Source organism: Oratosquilla oratoria, chromosome 21 (genome assembly GCF_046742065.1).
Source record: "Oratosquilla oratoria isolate Oo_2021 chromosome 21, ASM4674206v1, whole genome shotgun sequence".
Taxonomy (NCBI): Eukaryota; Metazoa; Arthropoda; class Malacostraca; order Stomatopoda; family Squillidae; genus Oratosquilla; species Oratosquilla oratoria.
Genome location: NC_134797.1, coordinates 43,791,832 through 43,807,708, shown reverse-complemented (window position 1 = coordinate 43,807,708; position 15,877 = coordinate 43,791,832). Strand labels below are relative to the sequence as shown.

Below are 15,877 nucleotides of genomic sequence, written 5' to 3'. Positions count from 1 at the left end.
CTGCTTAAGTGTCTCATTTGATCAAAATGCACATATTCATCCAATTAAGAAGTTAGGACCTCAGTGAATGAGCCTAAAAAACCGCGATGAGAATTGCGGTTCTTAATATAGGTAATCAAAAACATATTCGATTATTTGGATATCTATTTGAAATAAATAGGGAATAGGTTAAGAGAGAAGAACATTACAACTATCCATCATGAGGGTCTTCTTAGTTGGGTGCTCCGTAGAGGTTCCTTGGGGAAGGAGGGGCGTAGACGGTGCGTTCCTCGCTTGATTCGGGTTCAGGGTAGTGGGCCTCACCCTCGTAGGTGACCTCGGCTATGTAGCCGGAGTCTCCGTCGACGTAGAAGGTCACCTTCTGCAGGCGTCCGTCGGGGAGCTGAACGTAGTAGGATCCCTGGGTTTGGTCGTCGTCACGGGCCTCCTGGTGGCCGAAGTCGTTGTAGGTTTCTTCGTCCTTGACGGCGTGGGAGAACTCGTACTTGGGATCCTCGTGGTAGTCCTCAGACTCGTGGGAGTCGTCGTGGCTCGGGGGAGCGTACGAGTAGGTGGGAAGCCTGTCGGGTCTCGCCATGGCGACGACCACGAGGGCAAAGGCGATTGCAAGCTGAAACGAGAAAAAAGTATCTCTACGGTGATTCCTCATCAAAGTCGAAATAAACTTAATCCACAATATTACGTTTACTGTAATATGTCACCCATATGCTTAACGAGGAAAAAATATCTTTACGGTAATTCCTGATCAAAGTCGAAATAAACTTTATCCACGATATTACGTTTACTGTAATATGTCACCCATATGCTTCACTGTGACGATATAACTATGAACTAATGACATTTCTAGACTAGTTATCAAAATATTCTCCATTCAGAAACTGCGATGCATGAATGGCTCCCTACCTTGAGAGACATTGTGGAGTATGTGTTGCATTCACAGATACTCCCCCTGAGTTATATATACTCACAGCCCCGTGTGACGTCACTAGCAAGGCCGAAGGTAAGAGCCAATTTTCAAGAACATCATTGGGCCAAAAAAACGAGAGAATAGTACCGAATAAGTCAATAGACATCGCAAGACAGCTTTTTGGTTTAAACAATTAGAGTATAAAAACATGTGGGCACGAAATGAAGCGTACATGCTCATGCGTACATGCTCATGCGTTCATGCTCTCTCTCTCTCTCTCTCTCTCTCTCTCTCTCTCTCTCTCTCTCTCTCTCTATCTATCTATATATTTATCTGCCTGTCTGTCTGCTTGTCTTTACCACGTACGCCCACATCATCCATACCCACGTAAACACACACACACACACACACACACACACACACACACACACACACACACACACACACACACACATAAATAACAACCTAGATTGGAGCAAACAGCGGCAGTGTGGTTGCATCACAAAATGAGGAAATTTAACAAATCCAAGAGGATATATACAGCAATAATCAAGTTGATCTCTAGAAAACACGGGGGTTCAACATTCAGTTTATGAATACAAAATGAGAGGTCTAGAAAACAGCTTAATAAAATTATTGCACTTGAATTGGCCAGAGAACTGAAATAGAACAACTTACAAATGTAAACAAAATTTTGAGAGAGGATGAGGTTGATAGAGGGGTTGATAGAGGGTAGTGATGCTATATCTAAACGTTTTAAGAAGAATATCGAGGTAAAGGTAGAGGAATAAAAGAGATGGATAAAAACCTTTAGAAGAGGAAAATCGAAACTGGAAGAAATCACGAAACAATAGAGAGAGGGCAAACCGGACACTGTGGAGAAAGAAGCAGTAAAACGCTAAAAGTAGGGAATTGCTTGCTAGAAACCTAAAAGATAAGAATGGTGTGTCATAGGTTCAGTGTGAAAAGAGGACCACATTACAAATAAGCACACACACACAAAATAAATAGAGAGAGAGAGAGAGAGAGAGAGAGAGAGAGAGAGAGAGAGAGAGAGACAGACAGGCAGACAGACAGACAGAGAGAGAGAGAGAGAGAGAGAGAGAGAGAGAGAGAGAGAGAGAGAGAGAGAGAGAGAGAGAGAGAGAGAGAGAGAGAGAGAGAGAGAGAGAGAGAGAGAGAGGGATTTTCCCCAGAAACTAATGTAATGCTTTCAAAGAATATAAGAGAAAACGTCAGAACTGGAAACGATGTAAAGGAACTACAAGTAGTTAGAAATCAGCGATTACTTAAAGGAATATGAACCATATATTACGATATGGATATCCGATTAGGAGATGATTGATACAAATTTTGGAGAAGAGATTGAAAAAAAAGGGAATAGATGTCATGATATCAGTAAAGAATAACAATGTTGTAAATCATGATGTAAAGAGAAGAGAAGTTTGAGGTGGTAAATATAAAAAAGAGGAGACTTAATAGTAGCATATGTACGTTTTAAGAAAAAGGCATAGAACTAAGAATATCAAGAAATGTCAGACATGACTAATCACCTACAATTTTTTTTTTTTTTTTTTTTTTTGATAGATGTTTCTTTGCAGTGCAAATGCCCATGGGAAAGATTAATCATGAACTAATTGAATTTAAATTGAGATAGGATATTGAGCTAATATATGAGCTATACAGACCAGGTAGGTACAATTTTGGGGAAGCAAATTTTACAGGATTGATATATTTGAGGATATGAATTGAAGTGAGAGAGGAATGAGAAATCTTTCTCAACTTTCACCATTTGGGTGAGTAAAAAGAATATTTAAAAAATGGTAGATAGAAAGAAATCTATACGAGATGAATGAAGAAGAAACAACTAAATAAAATGTACAAAGGGTTAGGAATGCATACACTAGGATTCATAGACAAGAAGAAGAGACCTTTAAGAATACATGATCAACCTATGTAAAGAAAATCCTAAACTGGCTCCAGGTTTTTCAACAGTAAACTGATACTCAGTGTAGGAATCGCCAAGCTAAAATTAGGACAATAGTGCAGCGTGGATTTATGTAAACCAAACAGCACGGGTGACTAGAGCAGTTTCTTAATGTCTCGACCTCGTCATCTTTTTTAGTCGGATTTAGCAATCCAACACCCACAAACATCTGGTCACAGGACTACAGATATAACCAGCTTTAGGACAGGTTTAGGAAGATAAGCTTACACGCATTGTAAGAGGGATTTGAGAAGGAGGAGAGATTCATTGTAATTCATCTAACCCCCTCCTCGCTCAAACCACATCTTATGTACGGTACAACTACCTAGGCATACCAACAACCTTCATAGCAATGAAGTTACATACTTTTTATATTACTGTAATGTTATTTGTATTACCATTCATAGTATATTTGGTTGTGGTAAGTTTATTTATATGTATGTCGGCATAAGATTTATTTGGAATAATGATCTGAGTTCCATCAGTCAGTACAGAGGCCGAGTCTTAATCAAAGTGTGATCTATTCCAGGATTAGCAATATTGTTACGATATTCTTTGTTTATTCGACGTCAAAATGCTCAACAATCTTGTGTTTTTTTTCCGCGGTTGACAATATAGTCGCATCTTGCTGACTTGGAAAAGATTTGCCATTCATTGAAACATCAAATCAGACGACTGAAATATATTTTGTGTGATATGGACGCTTTATAAAGATATCCAAGACTAACAAAGGTATTGTCAAACATTTCTAAAGCAATATTTCCAGTGTTTGAACACACCTCTCCGAAACACATCAGTACAAACAACACTTAAAAACATAAATTTCCTCAACTTGGTCTTTCAAACTAGTTCCTCTTTTAGACCTTGTCACTCGCCCCTCTCTCTCAGAAAGAATATATAAAAAAAAAAAAGTAGACCTGACAATTTAGATTTCACCATTCTTACCATTCTAGCACTGTGTTTCATTTCTTTCTGATATACAAGGTAATTAAGTTCAGTTGCTCATGTTCAACATATAGCTTGTCATTTCTTGACCCATCAACCCCAATGTTGCTCCCCATATACTCTGTTCTTACAAATTTTCCTCAGGGGTTCTTCACTCGAGAATTAGTGATGCTCTTTTTGATCCATTTGTGCCCATGCTCTGCTTAAGTGTCTCATTTGATCAAAATGCACATATTCATCCAATTAAGAAGTTAGGACCTCAGTGAATGACACCAGCTTGTCCCTGTGAATGAGCCTAAAAAACCGCGATGAGAATTGCGGTTCTTAATATAGGTAATCAAAAACATATTCGATTATTTGGATATCTATTTGAAATAAATAGGGAATAGGTTAAGAGAGACGAACATTACAAAATGTTCCTTATGAGGGTCTTCTTAGTTGGGTGCTCCGTAGAGGTTCCTTGGGGGAGGAGGAGCGTAGACGGTGCGTTCCTCGCTTGATTCGGGCTCAGGGTAGTGGGCCTCACCCTCGTAGGTGACCTCGGCAATGTAGCCGGAGTCTCCGTCGACATAGAAGGTCACCTTCTGCAGGCGTCCGTCGGGGAGCTGAACGTGGTAGGATCCCTGGGTTTGGTCGTCGTCACGGGCCTCCTGGTGGCCGAAGTCGTTGTAGGTTTCTTCGTCCTTGACGGCGTGGGAGAACTCGTACTTGGGATCCTCGTGGTAGTCCTCAGACTCGTGGGAGTCGTCGTGGCTCGGGGGAGCGTACGAGTAGGTGGGAAGCCTGTCGGGTCTCGCCATGGCGACGACCACGAGGGCAAAGGCGATTGCAAGCTGAAACGAGGAAAAAGTATCTTTACGGTGATTCCTGATCAAAGTCGAAATAAACTTAATCCACAATATTACGTTTACTGTAATATGTCAACCATATGCTTAACTAGGAAAAAGTATCTTTACGGTAATTCCTGATCAGAGTCGAAATAAACTTTATCCACGATATTACGTTTACTGTAATATGTCACCCATATGCTTCACTGTGACGATATAACTATGAACTAATGACATTTCTAGACTAGTTATCAAAATATTCTCCATTTAGAAACTGCGATGCATGAATGGCTCCCTACCTTGAGAGACATTGTGGAGGATGTGTTGCATTCAGAGGCCCCCCCTGAGCTTTATATACTCACAGCCCCGTGTGACGTCACTAGCAAGGCCGAAGGTAAGAGCCAATTTTCAAGAACATCATTGGGCAAAAAAAAAAACTAGCGAATAGTACCGAATGAGTCAATGGGCATCGCAAGTGAGATTTTGGTTTAAACAATTAGAGTATAAAAACATGTGGGCACAAAATGAAGCGTACATGCTCATGCGTACATGCTCTCTCTCTCTCTCTCTCTCTCTATCTCTCTCTCTCTCTCTCTCTCTCTATCTATCTATCTATCTATCTATTTATCTATCTATTTGTCTGCCTGTCTTAACCACATACGCCCACATAATCCATATCCACGTAAACACATACACACACGCACACACACACACACACACACACACACACACACACACACACACACACACACACACACACACACACACACACACACACACATAAATAACAACCTAGATTGGAGCAAACAGCGGCAGTGTGGTTGCCTCACAAAATGAGGAAATTTAACAAATCCAAGAGGATATATGCAGCAATAATCAAGTTGATCTCTAGAAAACACGGGGGTTCAACATTCAGTTTATGAATAAAAAATGAGAGGTCTAGAACACAGCTTGATACAATTATTGCACTTAAATTGACTAGAGAACTGAAATAGAACAACTTATAAATGTAAACAAAATTTTGAGAGAGGATGAGGTTGATAGAGGGGTTGATAGAGGGTAGTGATGTTTTAAGAAAGGATGAGGTTGATAGACTATACACTAGAGGGTAGTGATGCTATACCTAAACGTTTTAAGAAGAATATCGAGGTAAAGGTAAAGGAATAAAAGAGATGGATAAAAACCTTTAGAGGAGGAAAATCGAAACTGGAAGAAATCACGATACAATAGAGAGAGGACAAACCGGACAACGTGGAGAAAGAAGCAGTAAAACGCTTAAAGTAGGGAATTACTTGCTAGAAACCTAAAAGATAAGAATGGTGTGTCATAGGTTCAGAGTGAAAAGAGGACCACATTACAAATACACACACACACAAAATAAAATAGAGATTAAAGTTGCAGTTATAAAGTGACGCCAATGCGGTTGAAGAGATAAAGGAATCGGTTCATTTAAATATGTAAAGGGTTGAGCACGACCACTAAACTGAGTATATATCACAATCCATCATAAATTAGATCATCAATAAGACATGGAAACTAACAGAAAATGTAAAATTGAAAAATATTTGGGTAAGTACAGATGCAGTTGAGTAAGAAACGTCAAAGAAAAATCAATCAGAACAAGAGAAGCAAGATGATTTTCTGGAGAGATTTAGACTGAAAAATGTGTCGAAAAAAGGAAAATAAGTCAGAACAGGAAACAAATAAAGTTATTAAAAGTGGTTAGAAATCAGCGATGATTTAAAGATATAAAACAAGCGTACAACAGGTGTTGACATCTAATTGAGAGATGCTGAATACAAAATTTAGGAAAGTGCTCGTAAAAAGAAAATTATTGTGGGAGTGATGATAACAGTCATACATAACTTCTGATAATGTGGTGAGGTAAAAAGATGATTAGGGTGAGATTACTAATCTGAAAATAATAACCAAAAAGAAAATACGATAGCATATTTCTACCCTAAAACAAAGGCATAGAATGAAGAAAAAAAATCATATATGACTATTCACCCTTAATAGATATAAAATCTACTATCTAAAGACAGGTGCCCTGTAGAAAGAACTGATCAAGCAACAATTGAATATTTATTTAAAGATATAGAGATCATATAGGAGTTATGGAGAGGGGACAAACTTGCAAGATTGATAAAAAAAAATGAGGAAACGGATTGCAGTGAAAAATCTAGAGTATCAAGATAAACATAGAAGAAATGGAAAAAGTAAAAAAAAAAAATCTTTACATTTTTAGTGCCAAAAGTTAGTAAAAATGAGAAACCATTTCGAACAGACACAGGACAACTAAAAAGAAGGATATAAGGTCCAAAATAAAAGGAAAAAGTGTCGAAACAATTAGACAAAGGAGTTTAGCCCATATGAATAGAAATGAAAACGCGAGGATCTGTAAAGAGTAAGAAAAAACAGGAAAGACACAACTCGTCAATCTAAATATAATTTTCAACTATTAGAAGGTTTATCAACTGTAAACTGAAACATAGGGAAAAAAATGACTAAGCTAAAAGTATAAGGAAAGTTCTATGAAGACTCAATAACGCAATCTTAAATGTGATAGTCGAGCGACATGACCAACTAAAGCAGAATTTCCTAACTCTTTTTTTTTCCAAACTCAACATGTTTAAGCAATCCAGTGCCCACTACAGCCTAGTTATAAGAACTGCATATTTTTCCAGTTCCAATTATTATTTTTTCAACTCCCCAGGTTTACAAACAGTGAACTAGAGTCTGTTTACGACTTGGCTGAGAGAACTGCTTTAGGGTCACAACAAAAGAGACAGTGGGTCATCCCATTGAAAACAACTTTCATTCCGCTTGGAATGTACTCAAGCGTCTACATTTCCCAATCAGCCCAGCGATTTGACACATTTTGTAATGTAGACGGTCTTAAAGAAGTCTCGAATGCAAATGAGGCGAGATCAAAATGAACAGGATGCATCGAGTTGTTGATAGTTGAACCTCTATCCGGGGATTCAACTCTGTAAACTTTTTACTACAGTAGACGACTTGGAATTTTTGAAAAAGTTATTGATCGTCTCGAATGGACTCTAGTATGGCAGGTAACTGTGCTGGAGGACAAACGCAAAGTGTCTTCAAGAATCCTTATCTTGCCGAGCAAATGTAAGGTTTGAACCCTCACCAGAGTCCGAAGCTCTTATTTGAATGCCTTCACCACAAAGTCTCGTTGGCACTTGCCTCCAGGACAATGTCTCTGCTTACAGGGTCATTTCTGAGAGAAGTCCTCGATAGGGGACATCCGCGTATGAGTCGGTTGGGGCAGATATGTAATATCTTGCTGGATACAGCTGAGACGAACCAGTAGACATTCTTATTGGTTCCCTGTGGGTATCCTCAAGGGTGAAGACGGTTGAGTAACCGTATATATTGTCAAATTTTTGCCTTCATTAGTTGATTAATAGCCCATATATGTACGTATACATATGTAGATAAAGATACATATCCACCACATGCTTTCGCCTCTAATAACATCTTCAAGGTATAGAGTAAAGTGGACAGTTTCACAAAGATAAATTCACGCTGAGTAGAATAGACTTGGAAAGGGGAGATTGGTGTCATCTCATCTGACCTCACTTCGAGCATGCCCAAGACCACCTATATCTAAACTACCTGACCTAGTGACAATTTTACTAATAATCAACTTATGTGGTTTTTATTTATCCTTTTTTTATATTCATCATGTTTGTATGCATCACAGAACTAGATCCAGCAATTCTTCTGCCAATATGAGATTATTTTTGTATATTTTTTTATTTATCTGTTTTTTTTATGAGATGGGTCAGTCAGCACAAAACTGAAGTGTGATTTCTTACGCTATTTGCAGTATGGATGAGATATGACTTTATGTAACATACTTGTGTTCCTTCAAGGTCGACAATATGACAGCACCTTGTTGATTTTGTGATAGAAGAGCAATTCAAATGACTAATAGATATCGTAGTCGAAATGGACACATCATCAAAAATAGAAGAACAAAGGATTCTGAAGATTTGATGAGTTGCGGAAAAAAAAAATATTTGGCAAGTTTGTATAACGCGTCTGTAGTTGTTGATATTTTTTGTGTTAGTCCACATTGTTTCCACACACAGTAGTATAAGTAACACTAACATCTCTTCCCTCATTTCTTTCGTTCCACTTTTGAATTCTATCATTCACCTTTTCATACTTCCTTTCTCAATAATATGAAGAATTGACTGACGTAGTCTTGGCAGTTTAAATCTAAAATGTCACTCCACGCTAATCATATTACCTTATGCTCCTTTTCTTTATCTCTGTGAGTGAGAGCTGACAATTTCGATAAGAAATGAGGTTCTTAATCTGGGAACTTAAAAACATATTCAGTGATTTGTATTTCTATTTACAATAAATAGGGAAAAGGTTAAGAGAGACAAACATTACAAAATGTTCATTATGAAGGTCTTCTTAGTTGGGTGCTCCGTAGAGGTTCCTTGGGGGAGGAGGGGCGTAGACGGTGCGTTCCTCGCTCGAGTCGGGCTCAGGGAAGTGGGCCTCACCCTCGTAGGTGACCTCGGCCACGTAGCCGGAGTCTCCGTCGATGTAGTAGGTCACCCTCTGCAGACGCCCGTCAGGGAGCTGGACGGAGTAGGATCCCTGGGTTTGGTCGTCGTCACGGGCCTCCTGGTGGCCGAAGTCGTTGTAGGTTTCTTCGTCCTTGACGGCGTGGGAGAACTCGTACTTGGGATCTTCGTGGTAGTCCTCAGACTCGTGGGAGTCGTCGTGGCTCGGAGGAGCGTACGAGTAGGTGGGAAGCCTGTCGGGTCTCGCCATGGCGACGACCACGAGGGCAAAGGCGATTGCGATCTGAAACGACAAAATAAATATCTTCATGGTAATTCCTGATCAAAGCTGAAATAAACGAACCTTAACCATGGTACCAAGCTTACGCCTCACTGTAACGATGTAACGCTTCACTGTAACGCTTCACCGTAACGATATAGTTATAAACTAATGACGTTATTTCCAGACTACTTAGCAAAATAGTCTCCTTGACTTCTTACCTTGAGAGACATTGTGGAGGATGTGTTGCGTTCACAGACCTTCCCCCGAACTTATATATGCTCACAGCCCCGTGTGACGTCACTAGCAAGGCCGAAGGTAAGAGCAATTTTTCAAGAACATCATTGGGCCAAAAACGAGCGAATAGCGCCCAGTGAATTAATGGACATCGTAGGTCAGCTTTTTTATTTTAAACAGAGTACAAAAACATGTGTGCTCATGAAACGACACATACAAGTTCACATAGACATGCGCGTCTCTCAGTTCTCTCTCTCTCTCTCTCTCTCTCTCTCTCTCTCTCTCTCTCTCTCTCTTTATATATATATATATACATATATATATATATATATATATATATATATATATATATTTATCTAACTATCTATCTAACTATCTACATACCTGTCTGTCCGTCTTTATCACGTACACGCACACCATCCATACCAACACATGTAGATATACAAATTCACATATTCGAGTGCAAGCACATTCACATAGAGACACATACACATTTACACACACAAATAACGACCCAGTTTGGAATATACAGTGGTAATGTGGTTGCCTCATTAAATGAGGGAATTGAATAAAACTAAGAGGATCCAAATACAATAAGATATCAAACTCTAGTAGCCCAATATTCACGTTGGGAATAAAAAGACAGTGATCTAGATTACAAACGGAATAAGATCATTAAACTTAGTTTAACCAGAAAGCTGAAATAGATCAACTTATAAATGTAAACAAAAAATTGAGAGAGGATAAGACCAAAAAAAAAAATACGGGAATATCAAAGTAATGGCAGAGGAACAAATGGGATGAATCAAAAACAAAGAGGAGGAAAATCAAAATTGGAAAAGATCACGAAACAATAGATGGAGGATAAACATGAAAAATGTGAAGAAAGAAGTTGTAAAAATACTAAGAAGAGGGAACTGCTTGCTAAAAACGCAGCAGATGAGAAAAATGTATCATAAGTTCAGAGTGAAAAGAGCTCCACATTACACAAAAAAAGATATTATATAAGTAAATATGAGAAGATAGAAGAAGCGGTTAAGTTGGATATGTAAAGGGATGAACAATGCGACTAACCTGAGGTCAGGTTACAAGCCACGGTAAATTAATCATCAATAGGACATGGAAATTTAAAGATAATGAAAAAGTTACGAACTTTTGGGTAAGCATAGATGCAACTGAGGAAGAAACCATCAAATATAAGGGAGTTTGGTAATGGATAAAAAAAAAAAAAAAAAAAATCAGAATAAAAGAAGCAAAATTTGGTTAAGAGAGATTTGGACCAGAAACTTAAGAAAATGAAGTCAAAGAAAACAAGAGAAAAAGTTAGAAGAAAACACAAAGTAAAAAAAAAAAAAAAAAGTAATTTGAAATCGGCGGTTACTTAGTCATGTTCAACCACATATTATTTTCTCGATAGAGAACAAACTAACAACTGAAATTAAGACCCCACTGGGTGGTGGATACAAACTTCATTGAAGGACTACAAAAGAGAAAAGTATTAGTGGAATGATGATAACATTGATAACCTAATCATGGATAATGTAGTAAATCAAAGAAAAGATTAGGTTCAGATGAGTAATCCGAAAAAGTTAATCAGAAGAAATAATAATAACATATTTTTGCCCTTAAACAAAAGCATGGAATGAAGTCAAAAAAATAAATCAAACCTGAATATTCGTCCACAAAAAATATAAAATCTATCATCTAAAAAACTGATCAAGCAACAACTGAATATTTACTGAGAGATATAAAGCCAATATATGAGTTATACAGAAAGGACAAATTTACAGGATTGATAAAATTCCGTGAAGAAATGAATTCGAGTGAAAATTCAGATAAACATAGAAGGATTAGGAAAAAAATAGATACTTTGTGTGTCATGGGTTCGTAAAAGAAAAACAATCAACAGATGCGAGACAATTAGAGACAAAAAGATGAGGAACAGGATAAATGGAGGAGAAGAAACAGTAATGTAGAGGAGAGTGTTTCACATGAACAGAAGAGAAAACGCGATGAGCTGTATAGAGTACGAAGGAATAGGAAAAGAAACAACTTATCAATGTAAAGACAATCCAGTGGTGTTAAAAGGTTTATCAACTGTAAACTGAGACACAGGAGAAAAATAGCTGAACTAAAAGTATAAGGGAAATTATGTAAAGACGCGATTACGCAATCTTAAATGTGATAGTCAAACAGCATAACCAACTACAGTAGATTTTTTTTTTCTTTCGGAAATCAACGCCCCCTTTGGTCATGTTTAAGTAGTCCAGTGCCCACTAATACCTGGTTTCAATGACGGCAGTTGTTACACTACTATGAGAAACAGACTTTTCCAGTTCCCAATTGTTTCTTTTCAGCCTACCTCCCCCCCCCAGCCCCCCAGGTTTACAAACAATGGACTAGAGTCTGTTTACGCCTTGCTTGAGAGAACTAGTTTAGGGTCAAAACAAAAGAGGCAGTGGGTCATCCCATTGAGAACCACTTTCGTTCTGCTTGGAATGTACTCAAGCGTCTACATTTCCCAATCAGCCCAGCGATTTGACACTATTCGTAATGCAGAAGGTCTTAAAGTCTCGGATGCAGATGAGGCGAAATCTAAATGAACAAGGTACATCGAGGATTTATTAATATTTGAACCTCCTTCCGGGGACTCGACCCTGTAAACCTTTACTTCAGTCGGTGACTTGGAATGTTACCTATCGTTCTGAACGGGATCTAGCGCTGCAGGTAACTGTGCTGGAGGACAAATGTTCCGTGTCTTCAAGAGCCTGTCAATCCCGGTCTTGCTGCACGAGCGTAAGAATTGGATCCTCGCTTGCTTTTGCCTCTAAGACAATGTCTCTGCTTACAGAGTCATTTTTAAAGAGGTGGTCTACAGGGGTTAGATAACTGTATGAATGGGGATGATATGTGATAGTGACATGGATCTCCATAATATAGGCCTTATGGTCTCTTATAGTCTCCTCAATTCTTATGTTCTTACGTATGAGGTGAATCAGAAGATATCTTTGTTGGTCGCCAGTAGGTGATACTCAGGGGGTGAAGACGGGTGAGTAAGGCTATGCACTGTCTAATGTCTGTGTTCATTAGTTGATTATTAGTCCATGTGCATATACAGAAACATATACGTATGCGTCAAATGTTTTCGTCTCCAATCAATCGCATAAACCAAAAACTACCTATATTTAAACTACCTAAACATATTATAGATTTATTGCCCATGTTATTTCTTGCACGTTCCAGAAATCAGATAAACTTTACTATCTTTTATATTTCTGGATTTGTATTCATCATTAACCATACATTCCATACAACTAGATCCAGCAAGGTCTGTCAATATAAGATTTAACTTCTACATTTTCTTTCGTGTGTGTGAAATAGGTCAGTAAATACAGTGATTAGGTCTTAACTGAGGTGTGATTTCTTACACTAATTGTAATATGAACGGGATATTTCCTTATGTATTAATAACAAAGAATGCAGTCAACAACCTTGTCTTTCTTCAAGGTCGTGGGCGAAATTAACTCACCAACAAGAAGAGAATAATAAAGGATTCTAAAAAAAAAAAATACATTTGATGAAGTGTAAGGAAAATGGATTAACACTTCAAGATTATCAATGGGTGAAATATTTGGTAAGTTTGTATAACGCGTCTGTAGTTGTTGATAGTTTTGTATTCCCAAATGGCTTCGACACAAATCAGTACAAGTAACATTCACAAACATCTATTTCCCTTTTCTTTTCGTTCAAAAGTAATTCCAATTTAAAGTTTTCTGTCATTCTCCTCTTTATAATGTCTTTCTCAAGTAGATAAAGAAGTGACTGACGTAGTACTGACAGTTTAAAGTTAACATGTCACTCCTCTCTAAATATTTCACTCTGTGTTCCTTTTCTTTCCTGACCGCTGACATTTATATTGTTTCCGATTCTTTGCTCCTTTCTTTGTCTCTGTGTGTGAGACGTGACAATGGTGATAAGAAACGAGGTTCTTAATCTAGGAACTTAAAAACATATTCAGTGATTTGTATTTCTATTTATAATAAATAGGGAACAGGTTAAGGGAGACGAACATTACAAAATGTTCATTATGAAGGTCTTCTTAGTTGGGTGCTCCGTAGAGGTTCCTTGGGGGAGGAGGGGCGTAGACGGTGCGTTCCTCGCTCGAGTCGGGCTCGGGGTAGTGGGCCTCACCCTCGTAGGTGACCTCGGCCACGTAGCCGGAGTCTCCGTCGATGTAGTAAGTCACTCTCTGCAGGCGTCCGTCGGGGAGCTGGACGGAGTAGGATCCCTGGGTTTGGTCGTCGTCACGGGCCTCCTGGTGGCCGAAGTCGTTGTAGGTTTCTTCGTCCTTGACGGCGTGAGAGAACTCGTACTTGGGATCTTCGTGGTAGTCCTCAGACTCGTAGGAGTCGTCGTGGCTCGGGGGAGCGTACGAGTAGGTGGGAAGCCTGTCGGGTCTCGCCATGGCGACGACCACGAGGGCAAAGGCGATTGCGATCTGAAACGATGGAAGATGGTCTTCAGGGGGGGAATTTTATGAAACATATAATAAAGAAGTCTTAATCAAAGATGCCACACTTACTGTGACATATCACACATGTACTATAGAGATGTAGTGAACTATTGATATTTCCAGGCTTGTTATCACAATAGACTTCTTTTAGAACTCGCGTTATATGAATGACTCCCTACCTTAAGAGACATTGTGGAAGATGTGCTGCGTTCACAAACCCTCCCCTGAGCTATATATACTCACAGCCTCGTGTGACGTCATCAACAAGGCCGAAGGTAAGAGCAACTTTTCAAGAACATTATTGGGCCAAAAAACAAACCAACTGTAGCGGTTGCGAGAACGACTACAGTAATTAATTTTTTTTATCCTAAAAATAAAGTCTGACTATAAAAATACGTACACGCACATAGTGGCTTCCACGAAACAATGGAAATATCATCACGCATAGAGAAACACATGACACACGTATACATACACACACACACACACACACACACACACACACACACACACACACACACACACATATATATATATATATATATATATATATATATATATATATATATATATATATATATACACACCTCTTGGCGCAGTGGTTAGAGTTCCCGGCTGCCACTGCGGCGTTCCGGGTTCGAATCCCGCCCAGGGCTGAAATAATTTCTTTATCGGTGCGCTGCGGGTTGTTACTTCAATTCTCGTGGGAAGGGAGTTGTGTGTGTGTGTGTGCGTGTAAGGTCACAGCATTACCCATAGATCGGTCATATATGAGCTCTGAGCTCTCTTCCGAGAGGGAACTAGCTGTCGATCACGAGTCCAACACGTGATCCAAGACCATGGTGAATCACACATACATATATACATGCACACGCACACACGTATAACAGTCTTGATAACAGTAAAAGAAGAAAGAACGGGAAGGTGTGAAATAAGGAGTGATATATGTAATCAAGAGAGGAACGTTGATAAAAAGGTAGATAGAAATGTGTCGGTCACGGGATGCCAGCAAGGCAAGAGAAATATAAAGACAAAAAAGCAAAGGAAATTACACAAATAATTATGAATAATGACGCCAATATGCAAGAAGAAAATGAAGAAATATTTACAATATGTAAGTATTTACAAGGAGAGGGTATGTGCGATATATATAAGGTGTAAACTACAAAACTTGGTGAATAACATAATTAGTAGGCCACGGAAGCTAGCAAGCAAGGACAAGTTTAAGAATATTTGGGCATTTTGGATACAAAAGTGGAGAAAAAAATGTAGAAAAAAAAGAAAACCGGAAAAAAGAGGACTAAGCAGAGAAAGACAGAGCTTTACTGGAAAATAATAGATTAGTAGTTAAGGATATGTTTTCGGGAAAAATAATGAAAAAAAAGAATAGGTAAGTAAAACCAGATTGAAAGTAATGTACAGTAATGTAGATGGATTGATATCATCATGATAAAAGATCACTGGTCTTTTATTTTTTAAATGATAATTCAAAAAAGAAAGAACCATGCATTAAGTATTTTGTTGAGGACAAGTTTAATAGAAATATTGATGATGAAGTGGAAGATGGAAAATGGAATATATATCGAAGAAAAGGAAAAGAGTAAATAAGAGGAACGATGAAAAAATGAAGATGG

General features: G+C 38.5%; 4 protein-coding genes across 4 annotated transcripts; all 4 read right to left on the bottom strand.

Moving 5' to 3' along the window:
- Positions 1-211: 211 nt before the first annotated feature.
- Positions 212-915, bottom strand: LOC143037130 (pro-resilin-like). Its single transcript, XM_076205245.1, has 2 exons — positions 904-915; positions 212-610 (listed from the first exon to the last, which is right to left on the bottom strand). The coding sequence occupies exons 1-2, from the start codon at positions 913-915 to the stop codon at positions 212-214; spliced, it is 411 nt and encodes a 136-aa protein (XP_076061360.1).
- Positions 916-4,273: 3,358 nt separating this feature from the next.
- Positions 4,274-4,903, bottom strand: LOC143037129 (uncharacterized). The gene is made up of 2 exons (XM_076205244.1): positions 4,848-4,903; positions 4,274-4,706 (listed from the first exon to the last, which is right to left on the bottom strand). The coding sequence occupies exons 1-2, from the start codon at positions 4,901-4,903 to the stop codon at positions 4,274-4,276; spliced, it is 489 nt and encodes a 162-aa protein (XP_076061359.1).
- Positions 4,904-9,118: 4,215 nt separating this feature from the next.
- Positions 9,119-9,546, bottom strand: LOC143037128 (cuticle protein 7-like). Its single transcript, XM_076205243.1, has one exon. It carries the CDS (start codon positions 9,542-9,544, stop codon positions 9,119-9,121), a length of 426 nt encoding a protein of 141 aa, XP_076061358.1. The 5' UTR covers positions 9,545-9,546.
- A 4,283-nt stretch (positions 9,547-13,829) lies between these two features.
- LOC143036630 (cuticle protein 19-like) lies at positions 13,830-14,216 on the bottom strand. Its single transcript, XM_076204189.1, has one exon. It carries the CDS (start codon positions 14,193-14,195, stop codon positions 13,830-13,832), a length of 366 nt encoding a protein of 121 aa, XP_076060304.1. The 5' UTR covers positions 14,196-14,216.
- Positions 14,217-15,877: the final 1,661 nt, after the last annotated feature.